General features: G+C 42.5%; 2 protein-coding genes across 2 annotated transcripts in view; one reads left to right on the forward strand and one right to left on the reverse strand.

Annotated features, from left to right (window-relative positions):
* The window catches only part of BAG4 (BCL2 associated athanogene 4), a 49,355-nt gene extending 47,824 nt beyond the window's left edge, over window positions 1-1,531 (reverse strand). The window contains exon 1 of the mRNA XM_013984080.2: window positions 957-1,531. Within this exon, the coding sequence (XP_013839534.2) occupies window positions 957-1,226 (270 nt within the window). The 5' untranslated portion in view covers window positions 1,227-1,531. The remainder of the gene's footprint in view (window positions 1-956) is intronic.
* LSM1 (LSM1 homolog, mRNA degradation associated) lies at window positions 1,374-12,725 on the forward strand. The gene is made up of 4 exons (XM_005671778.3): window positions 1,374-1,815; window positions 5,807-5,875; window positions 7,274-7,389; window positions 12,146-12,725. The coding sequence occupies exons 1-4, from the start codon at window positions 1,770-1,772 to the stop codon at window positions 12,314-12,316; spliced, it is 402 nt and encodes a 133-aa protein (XP_005671835.1). The 5' UTR covers window positions 1,374-1,769; the 3' UTR covers window positions 12,317-12,725.

Here is a 14,565-nt window from a genome sequence, read left to right on the forward strand (position 1 = left end):
CATGTTTTTAGTTCTCTTGGGTGTATAACAAGGAGCAGACTTGCTGAGTAAGATCCCAACAGTATGCTTAACGTTTTGAGGGACTTCCAAACTGTTTTCCAAAGCACTGAACCATTTTATGTTCCCACCAGCAATGTATGGGAATTTCATTATTACATTTTCAACCAATGAGGATGTTACATTTCCTGAAGAAAAGGATAGGAGTGCCCCCACCAGATAACGATTAATTCTCTGCGAAGCATACTGCATAACAAAACAACTGTATTTCCGCACGACTACAAGGAACAAGACATTATAGGTTCAAATATACTGAGTGAGTTAACCCTTCACGGTCAACGGTTCTTTCATCGTAAAACAGAGAAGATGTGATGACATTTACGCGGCAGTCACCCTTAAGATGAAATAAAACAATCCACGGAAAGCTGCTTTCCAACATTGATTATGCGTGATTCAATGTCGGGCAAAGCGTTAAAAGGGCAAAGAGCTAAACGCCCAGATCCCTCCCCTTCCTTCACGTTCCTTCCCAGGGGGAGGGGTTGCTAAGGGACGGAGGGTGCTGCAGCCACCTCCCTTCTTGGGGAGGGCCGACCTGATGAGCCACGCAGGATAAATTGTCAGGACTCGAAAAGCAGACCCGGATCCCTCCAGCCCAACACCGTTCCCAGGCGAGATTCGCAGCCCGCTACTCAGCTCAGCAGGTCAGCGCAGGATCTTTTTCCCCTTTTTCATGCTAAGACATTTACTATGGTTGAAGTAAAAAAGAGGCAAAGAGAAAACAAGCATAGCCCCCACCTACGATCCTAGTTTCTGTCTCTCCACCCCCCCATAAGGAAAACACATGAAACCCAATTCATTACGAACTCTTGGAGGTGTATCAAACCCAATAACCCTCACCTCCAAAGACTCCCCTATTGCCGTCCCCTACCCCACCCCGGGACAGACAGCGCAAAGCTTACCTGGTGGCTTCCTCCAGCTCGACCTGGCTCCGACCAGACGCCTCCAGAGGGATAGTAGCCATCTCCTCCTCCCCCTTCTCCCGGCCAGGTGGTCTCAGCCTGGCCGCCCCCGCGTACCCGCCAAGAAACAGGAGGCTGGGGAGGTTCGGGGCGGGGAGGATATATGGGCGGAGGGGGGTGCACGGGCACATCTCCACCCCCAGGCCCGTAGTAGCGGCCATAAGACGGACCGTCACCGGGGCCGTAGCCCGAGCGCCTCAAGGCCGACATGGGCTCCACTGCCCCCAAGTGCTTCCCGCCCCCCACGGCCGGTCCATTGCGCAGACGCCAGCCGGAGAACGCAAGTGGACCGCAGGGAAGGGGGTCGGCCAGCAACAGCCAATCCCAGGCCGGGTCCCGCCCCCTCGGCCTCAGATTCTTGAGAGTTGAAGGACTGAGGTCGGTGACTCTGGGGTCTAGGAAGCAGGACAGCAAGGGGCGCCACCGTGTACCTTAAAAGGGAGAACGCATTTCCCCACTACGTATCCAATCTAGGTTTCTCTTCCCCTCTTGTCAAGGACGTGGAAAGGGTGCCTCGGGACCTCACTACGGTCCCGCCTCTTCCTGAGCACCGGCACGTGATGCCGGAAGTGGGTGGGAGTAATATGGCGACGTTTCCGGCAGGCCCCGGCGGCTGAAAGCCGGGCCGGAGGTGCTACTCTGGGTCCGGGTTCTTGTCCCGGTGCCGCCGAGGCGGCGACTGCGGTAGGAAGAAGGAAGTGTTGGACGAGTTGGCCCACCACCGCTATACGTTGCGCCTCATTTCAACTCAAAATGAACTATATGCCCGGCACCGCTAGCCTCATCGAGGACATCGACAGTGAGTAGTTCGGCTCCTCCGAGTGAAGTCTGGGGTGAGACTCTTCCTGCCGGGAGGATGCTTTTTGGAGGCAGGTCCTAGAATGAGTCCGGGCCAGGGGGCGGTGTCTTTTTAGTGCTGTTCTGGACGTGCGGCGTTAGCGTCCTTTGCAGGAGGGAGGAGCCTTGTGACACGCTGTTTGCCCGCCTCCTACCTGTATCCTATCTCTTACAGCCTGCACCAGTCCTCCGGCAAGCTGTCGAATCCATTTCTGCTTTTCAGGGATGCGGCTGCTGAGGCCCAAACATGAAAGTTGCCGCCTCCCGGGCCCATCATCTCCCACCTGCGGGATTTCGAGTCCCAGGTGGTTACTGGTGGATGGATGAGAATTCTTAAGGAAGGGATGCATCGAGAAACGAAAATACGAATACAACAGTAATTGGACTTAATTAGCACTAAGCATAGGCTTTATGCTGCGTCGCCTTTTGCAGTCTTCTTTTACCGTTGAGGGTCTTTAGATTTTCAGATTATGATAGTAGAGACTACTGCCAGACAAGGCTTGACTTTTCCAGAAGGACCAAAAACTTGTTTTTTTCTTGTTAGACAGTTTTCTTTGGTTTTTATTTAGACGACCTACCTTATTCCTAGTCACCATCCTGAAGAGAAGTTTAGTCCTCTATAGCTGTCCTGTCTTTTCCAGACTCTCATTCGTGGATTATTCCTCAAGCAAATTTTAATAAATTGTTTCAGTCCTGTGATCTGTCTTGTTTTGCTTTTTAGGGCGGCACCATGGCATGTGGAAGTTCCCAGGCTAGGGGTCGAATCAGAGCTGTAGCTGCTGGCCTATGCGACAGCAACTCTGGGTCCCAGCCACGTCTGTGACCTACACCACAGCTCATCGCACCACCAGATCGTTAACCCACTGATCAAGGATCGAACCTGAGTTTTCATGGATACTAGTTGGTTTCATTACTGCTGAGCCACAATGGGAACTCCGTCTCATTAACTTGTAGTAGTTGCAAAACAGTTTGCATACAGCTCCAAACAAGTTACAACAATCTCTACAGTTACTAAGTATGCAAATTAAAGAATGAGTTTATGATTATATTCTCTATCATCTGAAATTATTTTTAAAATCCAAATTAGTGATTTTGCTATTAAAGGAAAATGTAGTGTAGGTTGGACCAAATTCATATGTGAATAGCCACTGTACAAGCCTATCTGCAATGTATGATAAAGTCTTCAATTTTTGTTGTTTGAAGATGCCCTTTTGCCCTCACCTCTTTTGTTATATATCTGAATTAGTTGAGGCCTTAACACATTCTGCCATTCTACTAAAAACATAATTTTCTCAAGCCTCTAACCCCTTTTTTTTGCAGATTCCAAACCCCTCCTTTACCAAAAGGTTTAAAACCATTTCATATGCCCCCTTCACACACATACATTTTCCTCTTCTCCTCAGTCCTCCTGTATTTTCTCTCATATTTTCTTTCTCCCTCCCCCAGAGTCCTCCCCTTCATGTATGTTCTTGTCTGTCACATTTTTTCTCAACTGTGTTTCCCCATCAAATTCCCATCCCCCTTTTCATATCTTTACCCCCAAACCTTTTGAGCCATCTCCCATTTTAAGTCTGTTTCCTGACTCCCTGCAATAGACCATCTCTGTTACCCCTGCAATCTGATTTTTTTAGACAACACTCTACTGAAACTGCAGTCTTAAAAGGCATCTGTGAAATGCAGTCCTCCAGGTTCTTCCCTCCCCTCTGTTACCACTGGAATCATTACTTTTCTTGATTTCTCCAACGCTGGTACTTAATTTTCTCTCCTCTGCAACTCTTATTATTCCCTAAAATAGATGGGTTCTTAGCTTCCATCAACAGTCTGTTTGTTTATATCTCTAGGAGCTCTCGTGGACTTCAGTAATTATATCACCTCTTTGTGGGCTTATCCAAAATTGCTCTGATTCTGACCTTTTGGCCTCCCAGTCTTACATCTTTAATTGCCAGTTGACCTTTCTACATAGGCGACCTGATACCAGCAGAATCACAACAGCTAATTACCTTCCACCCTAAGCTTGTGTCTTTTAGTCCCAACTTTTGGTAAATGGTCCTTCTTGACATGACGACTCAGAATTCCTGCATCTTCTTTAACTCATCTCTTCAGCACCCCATTCTCTCGCACATACCCACACATACAAACACAGATAATTGACAGATCCCATCCCTTGTCACTGCAGGGTCTTAGTCCTCTCATCTTCCCCCTTCCCATCTCTACCCTGAGTCAGGTCTCTTCTGCATGTCTCAGACTCTGGGAATAGCCTCAAAACTGTTCTCTCTTTCCTGCCAGTTTAATCTTCAGTGTTTTCTTATTCCCTGTGAAGTCACATCCAAACTTCAGCCTGTTCCCAGTACTTTTTTTCTGACTTCATCTCCTGTTATTTCCCTTCACACCTTTTAGCCAAACATTTGGACACATAGCTCTTTTTTCTTCTGCCTGAATTATAGACTTCCCCCCTCCTCCCCTTCTCTGTCACTCTTCCCATGGCCAAAAATGATCTACCCTTTAAGGTCCAACTCAGATACCTCCTCCATCTAGAAATAGTTTCTCTCAGCCTCACATAATTAAGATTTGCTTGCTTGCTTTTTTTTTTTTTTTTCTTTTTTTTATCTTTTTAGGGTCACACCTGTGGCATATGGAAGTTCCCAGGCTAAGGGTTGAATCGGAGCTGCAGTTGCCAGCTTACACTACAGCCCCAACAATGCAGGGTCCAAGCTGCATCTGTGACCTACACCACAGCTCATGGAAATACTGGATCCTTAACCCACTGATTGAGGCTTGGGGTGGAACCCGCATCCTCATATATACTAGTCAGTCAGATTGGTTACCACTGAGCCACCACGGAAACTCCAAGATTTGCTTTCTTGTGGTACTTAATTATAGAAAAGGCAAAAAGACAAAAAAAAAAAAAAAAAAGAATGAGTTTTACTCACCTTTCTAGTGACCAGCTTATTGTCATTCTTCAGTGTCAGCTCAAAGTCACTTCTCCAGAGAGGTTTTCCTCTGCAGTCTGTCTTCTGTAGCTGTTCCTCCTCTCTCTTTCTCATACTACCCTGCTATCTTTTTTGTTATTCTGCTAGACTAATTACTGTAGGTTATTTTTTTAAAATTTGTTTGACTTCCTCCACCATGAATATAAGGTTAGTACTCTGAATCTTATGCTCTTCTGTATATGTAGGCCCCAGAACAGCACATAGCACTCAGTAAATTTTATTGAATTTTTGCTTTAAAACTTTCCCTGATTGCAAAGTATGAAATAGCAGCTAGCTTTCTTCTAATTTGAGGAAAAAATAATTCTTTTTTTTTCTTTTCTTTCTTTTTTTTTTTTTTTTTTTTTTTAAGGGTTGCACCCTCGGCACGTGGAAGTTCCCAGGCTAGGGATCAATTAGAGCTATAGCTGCCAGCTTACACCACAGCCACAGCCAGAGCCAAGCTGTGTCTTCGACCTACACCACGGCTCTTGGCAACATCGGATCTTCAACCCACTGAATGAGGCCAGGGATTAAACCCACATCCTCATGGACACTAGTCTGGTTCATTACCACTAAGCCATGACAGGAACTCCCAAAAATAATTCTTAGAATTAAGATCATAAAGATCATCTAGACTAAATTTCTAAATTTGCAGATATAGAAACTGACATGACACTGAGATGGTTTAACTGTCAAGCATCAGCATCTAGAGCCAGTCAGACAGGCTTCCTGACTGCGTACCCAGTCCTTTCCCCACCCTGCCCACCTCTCTGATCCTTTTCCCCACCAGTCTTGTCATTTAAACCCTAGGCTTCCTTGGTCATCCCTAATTTCCCACTTCTAATTACCCACTGAACTCTGCCTTAAGTACACTGGAAGAAGAAATTGAGCTTAATCTGCTATTAATGTTGTTTTGTTGTTATCCTGTAAACTCACTGAAGCTAACAGTTTTCATTCTTTAAATATCTTTTTTTCTCTCCCCAGAAAAGCACTTGGTTCTGCTTCGAGATGGAAGGACACTTATAGGCTTTTTAAGAAGCATTGATCAATTTGGTATGTATTTGCTATGGGCTTCTCTACTCTGGATAATAAGAGCGCCCATTGTATTTTTGTGTTGTCTCCTATTGAAGTTCTTCTTTCACGGGTCTGGCATAATGGAATACTGTTTTGAGTTATTATGTCATTGGTTTCTAAGTTATCTTAGGTGATTCAAAAGCTTATGTTTACAAGCTTGTTTTTCTAAAACTGGTTTTCACTAGAACATGCGATTACAGTGTTTTAGACTATTTTTTATTTTCTCCATTAGAGGGAGCCAGATGATAGAAATAAGTTTAGTCCACTGACAGCTGCTCATTTGTACACTGGCTTGGGTGCAACTGCTCTTCAAAGCAGTTTCTCCACTGAATATAATCCCTCCTTGTCCAATGGAAGTTGGGTCAAAGGCCTTTTCTGGAGCTTTTTAGGGACTCCCGACACAAAGCTCAGGGTTTTACGCTTAAGGACACATCAGACTCAAAGTCTTGGTCTTGGTTTTTCCTCCTGGATTTTTCTAAACAGACCTTCTATTTGCTTCTGTTTCAAGGAACTTCTCAGTTCATGTCAACATTGCTGGACATTTGCTAGGTTGGCAGCTTTGGGCATGAGGAAAAACAGCATTATTGAAACACTTGTAAGAATTGCAGCAGATAAGAGGATAGATATCTTTTCTTAGAATAAGACAAACAGCACCATTTGAAAGAAGAAAACCATTCTTCACAGATTGTTGTTCTAAATCTTAAGTCAAATTCATCAGTCTGCTAGAAGGAAAAGTGATTACACACTTTACTCTCAGATTACCAGATTATGGTTATCTGTCAAAAGGGGAAAAATAGGTTACTGTTGTATCATAGTCCATGAATACTTACATTGGATTAAATGAATCCTAGGAACTTAAACAAAGTTAAATCTTTGGTAAATCATCACATTTACATACCCACACAACACAGAAAAACTGTTTCCTTCTCAGAAACCAGAGTTCGTTCTAATGTCTGTAGTTGTTTGGGCTTTAGAATCTTCCAAGTGCCCTATCATTTATATTTTCTTATAGCCATGTTGATGTTTGCAGTTAACTCATAAGGAATTTAATTTTCTTCACTTATTCCCACCATCCTTCTTGTATTAGTGCAACATAATCCCAGATATCCTCTGAGTTTGAGGTTGTTTAAACATCTCCTTATACTTCAATACAACCTTTTCTTTTTTCAATGTTTTAAAAGCCTCCTAAGTGGTATGTCTTAAAATAGGAAGAAATTAAAATTTTAGCTTTTCCCAGAATTGTAAAGTTTGAGAATCATGTTTAGCTAAATTTTTTTTTCTGCTTAAAATAACTGATTAGTTGAGTTATGGACCTTTACCTATAAAATAACTTGAACTAAATATAAATATCTTTGTTTCTTCCTTGTACACTTATAGCTAACTTAGTGCTACATCAGACTGTGGAGCGTATTCATGTGGGCAAAAAATACGGTGATATTCCTCGAGGGATTTTTGTGGTCAGAGGAGAAAATGTGGTCCTACTAGGAGAAATAGTAAGTGAAAACTGCTAAGCTGCTATGGATCTTAATAATCATCTAGTTAGGTTTCTTTTTGTCTTTTCAGGAAGGAAAATATATATTCTCCACATTCACCCAGCTTCTCACAGGAAACCATCAAATTAGATTGGGAAAGCTACCTTGTAAAAGGAAAGCTACAGAGAATAGTTAACTTCCAGTGCTTCTTGGCATTTGAAAGATTTTAATCCCATTAGCAAAAATATCATTGATTTTTTTTTAACCTGATATCATAAATTGTTTTGTCCTATACAATAATGTTTGAGGAACTAATTCAAGGAAGTGTGGTTTATTAGCACTGGAATATTTTGTAGTCATTTAAACAATTGGTTACAAATAGTTTTCCATAACATAAAGGTAATTAGCAGTGTTTGGAGGAAGAGACACATCCATGTTTTAAAGGGGGGGCAAGCAGAAAGGATGGTTGCAGAAGCACCTTACTCTTAGCTTTCCGGGAATGGAACTCAGGCTCACTCAGATCCTTAGTTCACAGCCAGGGAGGAGGCCCCTGCTATCTGTGTCAGGAAGACCAGCTGACAGGTGAAAAGTTTAATCAGATTTTCTAAAGTGGTGTTACTATAGGTTCATGTGTGAACTATTAGATAGCTATTCTAAAAAATATGTATTAGAAGTACTCAGACTTTTTTTTTTTTAAAGGATCGAGGAGTTCCCACTTTGACACAACAGGATCAGCAGTGTCTGTGGAGCACTAGGGCACAGACTTGATCCCTGGCCGGGCACAGTGGGTTAAGGATCCGGCATTGCTCCAGCTGCAGTGTAGCCTGCAACTGTGGCTTAGATGTGATCCCTGGCCCAGGAACTCTATTTGCCATTGGGGGATCCAAAAAAGAAAAAAAAGAAAAAGAATAAAACCTGAATTCACATTTTACATGAAAGCTTTCCTTTAAAAGAAAATTACTCAGAAATTGGCACAACATTGTAAATCAACCGTGATTTTTTTAAAAAGGAAAAAAAAGGAAAGTACTTTATTTAAAATGTTAGACTTGGTTTTTGGTGCTTCTGATTATTGGGTATTCCGAAAAATCAAACCTTGGCATTTGCCTAATTTTATTGTTAAAGTTTTCAGTAAAGTTTCCCAATACCTAGCCACATCTTAAATCAGGTTTACAGAAGTCTTTGGAGTGGGGTCATTTAGTCCATAGCTATTTTTAACAGCAGGCTGTTTGAGAAAGTAAGGAAATAATTCTGCCAGGGTCATGTTGGTTCAGAGACCTCGTGTTAGAAACAGTTAGCTAGCGGAGTTCCCATCGTGGCTCAGTTGGTAACGAATCCGACTAGGAACCATGAGGTTTCGGGTTCAATCCCTGGCCTTGCTCAGCGGGTTGAAGATCCGGCGTTGCCGTGAGCTGTGGTGTAGGTCACAGATGTGGCTCGGATCCCACGTTGCTGTGTCTCTGGCATAAGCCAGCGACTACAGCTCCAATTAGACTCCTAGCCTGGGAACCTCCATGTGCCGTGAGTGTGGCCCTAAAAGGACAAAAGACAAAAAAAAAAAACCAAACAGCTAGAAACAGCTAATCAATACTGTCCAAGTATTGCTGTGGAATATAAGAGATAACTTTCCCTAATTTTAAAAATATTTTTGTGGGAGTTCCCACTGTGGCACATTGGGTTAATAAGGATCCACTGTTGCCACACCTGTGGTATAGGTTGCAGCTGCAGCTCAGATTCAGTCCCTGGCCCAGGAACTTCTATATGCCACGGGTATGGCCTAAAAAATATATATATTTTTGTGGTTTGTATTTTTGGTCCAGTGTATCATTTTTTGCATGTTTAAGCAGCAGAAATTGTCACCTCTTGTATTCTGTAAAGATTGAAACAAAGCACTGGTGGGATACTATGAGGGGATGAGGCTAGGAAGTGATTGTAAAGTAGCCTGCCAGTATATTAAAAGGGGCTGACCCACCTCCGGATAGTAAGATTATTTTTTCCTGTTTTGAATACTTTTCTGTTTTTGTTTTTTGTTTTCTCCACAGCATGCAACCAGCATGATGTAGGATCCTAATTCCTAGACCAGGGGTTAAACCCAGGCTGCATCAGTGAAAGCACCAAATCCTAACCACTAGACCACCAGGAAACTCCCCTGGAATTTAATTTTAAAGAGGAAGTGTATTACTTTGTTATTAGGAAAAGATTTAATTAAAATAGTTACACATGCTCCACTTCAGTTTTGTAGTAGTAAATACCACCAACATGGTTTCTGTGCCAGTTCCATTGGCACAGACATGCCTCTGTATATATATGTGTTAAGAGAAGTGAACTTGTGTTTTTTTCTGGAAGATTCATTGTTTCTTGGAGGCCTTTCTGAGGAGAAAAATATTCTTTTTGCGGGGGGCGGGGTATAACAGATACTACAGAATTTTTACAGTTGTGTTGCCAAAGAAATACGGTTCAGGACTGCTTACATAGTCATGAATCAGTAGTCAGTTTGAAGAAATTACATACCAATTCTAGGGAAACTCAAATCTAGAAACCATTTAGATTCTGTAATATTTAGTTGCTTGCGAAGTCCCGGGATTCTACCTCAAGGATAATGAGACACACGGCCTTAAGTAAGAAGCTGATTGTTGGAAACAGTGTTATCATAACCCATGAATAGCTCAGTGCCTAACTACTGGAAGGTCCAAGAGGTAGAACACTAAGCCAAGAACATTATCTTCCCTTCTGCCGTCATGGGTAGTGAGGGAAGATTACACTTGATAATATATATTTTGCTGGATGCAGTTAACTTTTGACCAAGGGCAGGGCTTGCTTGTATAAATTATGTGGTTTTCATTCTAACTTCTCAGTGAGAGTCCTCCATCTGCTTTGTCATTGCCTGTGGGTTTGGAGGACTTGGCAGCACATGAAGATTAGTATCCAGTAGTAGGCTGGAACATCTGGAGAGTGTATGTATGTGTCAGTGCTTCCCAGAATTTTGTAACTGGAAGCCACAGAGAGGAGCTCCCCTGAGGTGTGGCAGGTTAAGGATCCGGCGTTGTCACTGCAGTGGCTTGGGTTGCTGTAGTGGTATGTGTTCGATCCCTGGCCCAGAAACTTCACGTGCCACGAGAGTGGCCTAGAAAAAAAAAGCCATAGAGAAGAAGGATGAGAAATAAGAAAGCCTTGTCTGTATATTTTCCATGTTACAAAAACACGGAATGATACCTGTATACTCATTTTAAGGAGAATAAACTGAGTCTATTGATAGGTAATTTTATAGCAAGGTTCTGCATTATAAAATCGGTTATCAAATGTTTATAAGGTGTTCAAAAATAAAAAATATTAAGCACATTATTGCCCTATTAAGTGGGAGAAGTAGCCGATATTTGCATTGTGTTTTTTCTTAAGTCAGTATATACATAGAAAAATTGAAAGGATATGCAACAAAATGTCATCCTTCTGTGCTGGAATAAGAGATAGTTTTGTTTTTGTTTTTGTTTTTCTGTTTGTTTTCTAAATGTCATACAAGGAGCGTGTATTTTTGAAATACAGAAAAAAATATTTTCTACTAAGCAGAAATATTTTAAATTAAAATTGTGGAGAAGAAGTTCCTGTCGTGACTCAGTGGAAACAAATCTCACCAGTATCCATGAGGACACAGATTCCATCCCTCACCTTGCTCAGTGGGTTAAGGGATCCGGCGTTGCCATGAGCTGTGGTATATATCATAGATGTAGCTTGGATCTGGCATTGCTATGGCTGTGGCTTAGGCAGCAGCTGCAGCTCTGATTTGACCTCTAGCCTGGGGACTTCTATATGCCTCGGGTGCGGCCCTAGAGGAAAAAAAAGGGGGGGCACACACACAAAAATAAAACAGTTAAGAAGTATATGGAGGCCCAAATGGTTTAGTAACCTCACTGGTCTGCTGAGCTTTTCTCTAGAAGACTTGTTGCCAAGGAAGGAAAAGAAGTCCAGTGTTACAATGTAACACTCCTAGTTAATGGGACAGAGGGACAGTTGATGTGCCTAGGGAGAGGGGGCTGTTCTCTACCTTCTTACTGAGCAAAAAAAAAAGAAAAAAACCAAAATTAAGCTTCATGTAAAAATAAAAAACTTAGCTTAAGCCATCTTGACCTCAGTAACTTCTCTCTGGGATTCGCTGGGGTGGGGAGCTAGTTGTTTGTAAGTAATGATAATCTTTCTTTTTTTTTAAGACAAAGTCCTTGACTAATGTAAGATTTTACTTGGATAACCTAAAGCTTCATTATACACACTGATACTGATCCCCATTACCACACTCATACAAGTTCGAATTCTGTAGGGGCATTGCCAGGCATTTCTTTGTAAAATTTATCTGTCTGTAGGATATTTCAGGCCTGTCACAAGTACAAAAAATAACCCAAGCCTGATATAGGAATCCATTTGCCTTTAGATCTATGCTATTTTTTTTCTTTTTTTTTTTTTTTTTTTTTTTTTTTGTCTTTTTTTGCTATTTCTTGGGCCGCTCCCGCGGCATATGGAGGTTCCCATGCTAGGGGTCTAATCGGAGCCGTAGCCACCAGCCTACGCCAGAGCCACAGCAACGCAGGATCTGAGCCGCGTCTGCAACCTACACCACAGCTCACGGCAATGCCAGATCATTAACCCACTGAGCAAGGGCAGGGACCGAACCTGCAACTTCATGGTTCCTAGTCAGATTCATTAACCACTGCGCTACGACAGAAACTCCTAGATCTATGCTATTTTCTATTCTTGGTCACTAGTGAAGTTTTCCCACCTGCTTGTTTTGTAGGACTTAGAAAAGGAGAGTGATACACCCCTCCAGCAAGTGTCTATTGAAGAGATCCTGGAAGAACAGAGGGTGGAGCAGCAGGCCAGGCTGGAAGCCGAGAAGCTGAAGGTCCAGGCCCTTAAGGACCGAGGCCTCTCCATCCCCCGAGCAGATACTCTGGATGAGTATTAAGTCTTTTCTCAGAGGCTGTTGCTCTTGGGGAGCAGGGGCTGTCACTAAATGAAAGTGGAGTCCTGATCACCTTTGACTCAAGACTGTAGAGCTTTGAAAAGCCATTTTTATTTTGAATTCTTTCCCATATGCAACATGAAGAAATCATGTATTTGGGTTTTTTTTTTTTTTTCTTTTTAATAACAAAATCACCATTTGAAGAAACAGTGGCATGGACTCGTTTCACACGTCATTGTGGAGCCAGCAGCTGCTTTTCTGTATTAATCTCCTCACCCCACATTGGAGGATTTAGGGGACAGTCTTCATTTACTTGTAAATAAAGGATGGGGTCTAAAATTTTCGATGTTACTTCCCAAGTTTGAGTTTCTCCAATGAATGGACATGATTAAATTTCTTCTCTCAAAGGGGTGATCAGTGCCTTTGAGATTTCGCTTCTGTCATAATTCCAACTTGCTAGTTATTCATGAAGGAATATTTTCATACTGAGTAGCTTGCAGGTCCTTTTCCCCCTTACATGTTTTTTTTTTTTTTTTTTTTCTGATAGGAAAAAAACACATTTTTAGGCTTGAGGAGGGCTCTTTCAGTTTAGTTTTGTAGTTACTGACTTTAACGGAAGCCTGGTGGTGGAGAAACAGCATCACAACTCCTGTTACTGCTTCAGCAACAGCTACTCCAACTATCTTTCCATGAGATCCGCATGACTATCTCTATTCAGTTAATTTAGTCAGGGTTTCTAGTCCTTTGGATTGAGTCTTGAGCTTCTTATGCTGTCATCAAAAAGAAGCACAGATAAAGGGTGTCTCAGTGATGGATGCATCTAGGTTATCTTTGGCCAGCATGTCTTGGCTGACAGCTGCTGATGATGCCACTTTCCTGGTATGATATTGCTCACACAGGAAGCTAAGAGGCTGTACTTTCTGAGAGTCAGATGTTGTGTTATGGACAGTGTACTGAACTTGGCGTTGGGAGACACAAGTTAAAACCCAGACTTGATCTCTCTAGCACCTTGAGCTCAAGCAAGTCAGACATCCTCCCTGATTCTCAGGTTTAACTGTAAAATTATCATAGTCTGTTGTGCAAAGGTGTCCTTTGCAGAAACGGTATCTATATCCAATTCTTAAGTTTGAGTTAGTTTATAGTATTAGGTACACTTCACATTAGTGAGCTCGGATATTTTTAAAACTGTCACAAATGCCGAGCTATTCGTCATTGGGTTGATTTCAAAGTAGATAATTTGTGAAGAACATGATTTATCTAGCGTGTTTTACCTCTAACCTTATTGCTAAAGAGCTGGAATTTGTTGTTAATTATTATTAACTGGAGTTCCCGACTGGAGTTCCAGTCGAGGAGTTCCCGTCGTGGCTCAGTGGTTAATGAGTCCGACTAGGAACCATGAGGTTGTGGGTTCGATCCCTGGCCTTGCTCAGTGGGTTAAGGATCCGGCGTTGCTATGAGCTGTGGTGTAGGTCACAGATGCAGCTCAGATCCCACATTGCTATGGCTCTGGCGTAGGCCGGCAGCAACAGCTCCGATTAGACCCCTAGCCTGGGAACCTCCACATGCCGCAGGAGCAGCCCAAGAAATGGCAAAAAGACCAAAAAAAAAAAAAAAAATTATTATTAACTACCCGTACAAAGGGGGAAAACCCATTACCAACTTGTGGAAGACGTGGCTGACTAAACTTTACAGCAGAATTACAGCATTTGGTTTTTCTGAGCACCACTGTTTCAGAACACCTGACACCTTCAAGAGATTTGGCTTCACTGTGGTTACCTTATCTTTTCAACCGCCTGCACACATTTCCAAATGCAATCACAAGAGTTATGATTTAGTATTATGTTCCAAGAAGAAAAGAGACAGTGTCAATAGTAGGTCAGGAATTTTCAAGCCATAGCCACGCTTCAATCATTACACATAAGATAATGCTTTAGACTTTTGTCACACATACAACAGCCAAGTATTAGACTTGAAGAATGAAACTTTAGAACACCTGCTTCCCTCCTAAGTCTCCACGTCGCCCAGTGCAAAGGCTTGCCCTCCGCTCTGCCCACTCCAGGATTTCTGCAGCTACTGAAATCTGGTGCTTTTTCCCTGGACCTCTGCTGCTGCTCTTGTACTCTTACCAGACTTCATAATCAATTTCAGTTCATTCCCTTGTTTTATCTTTAATAGTTTCTTCTAATAGGGGTTCCCATGAGACTGCTTTGAAGAAAAACAAGGAAGAACTTGGGCAGCCCCAGTCCTGGCCA

The sequence above is a fragment of the Sus scrofa genome, chromosome 15 (assembly GCF_000003025.6).
Source record: "Sus scrofa isolate TJ Tabasco breed Duroc chromosome 15, Sscrofa11.1, whole genome shotgun sequence".
In the NCBI taxonomy this organism is placed as follows: Eukaryota; Metazoa; Chordata; class Mammalia; order Artiodactyla; family Suidae; genus Sus; species Sus scrofa.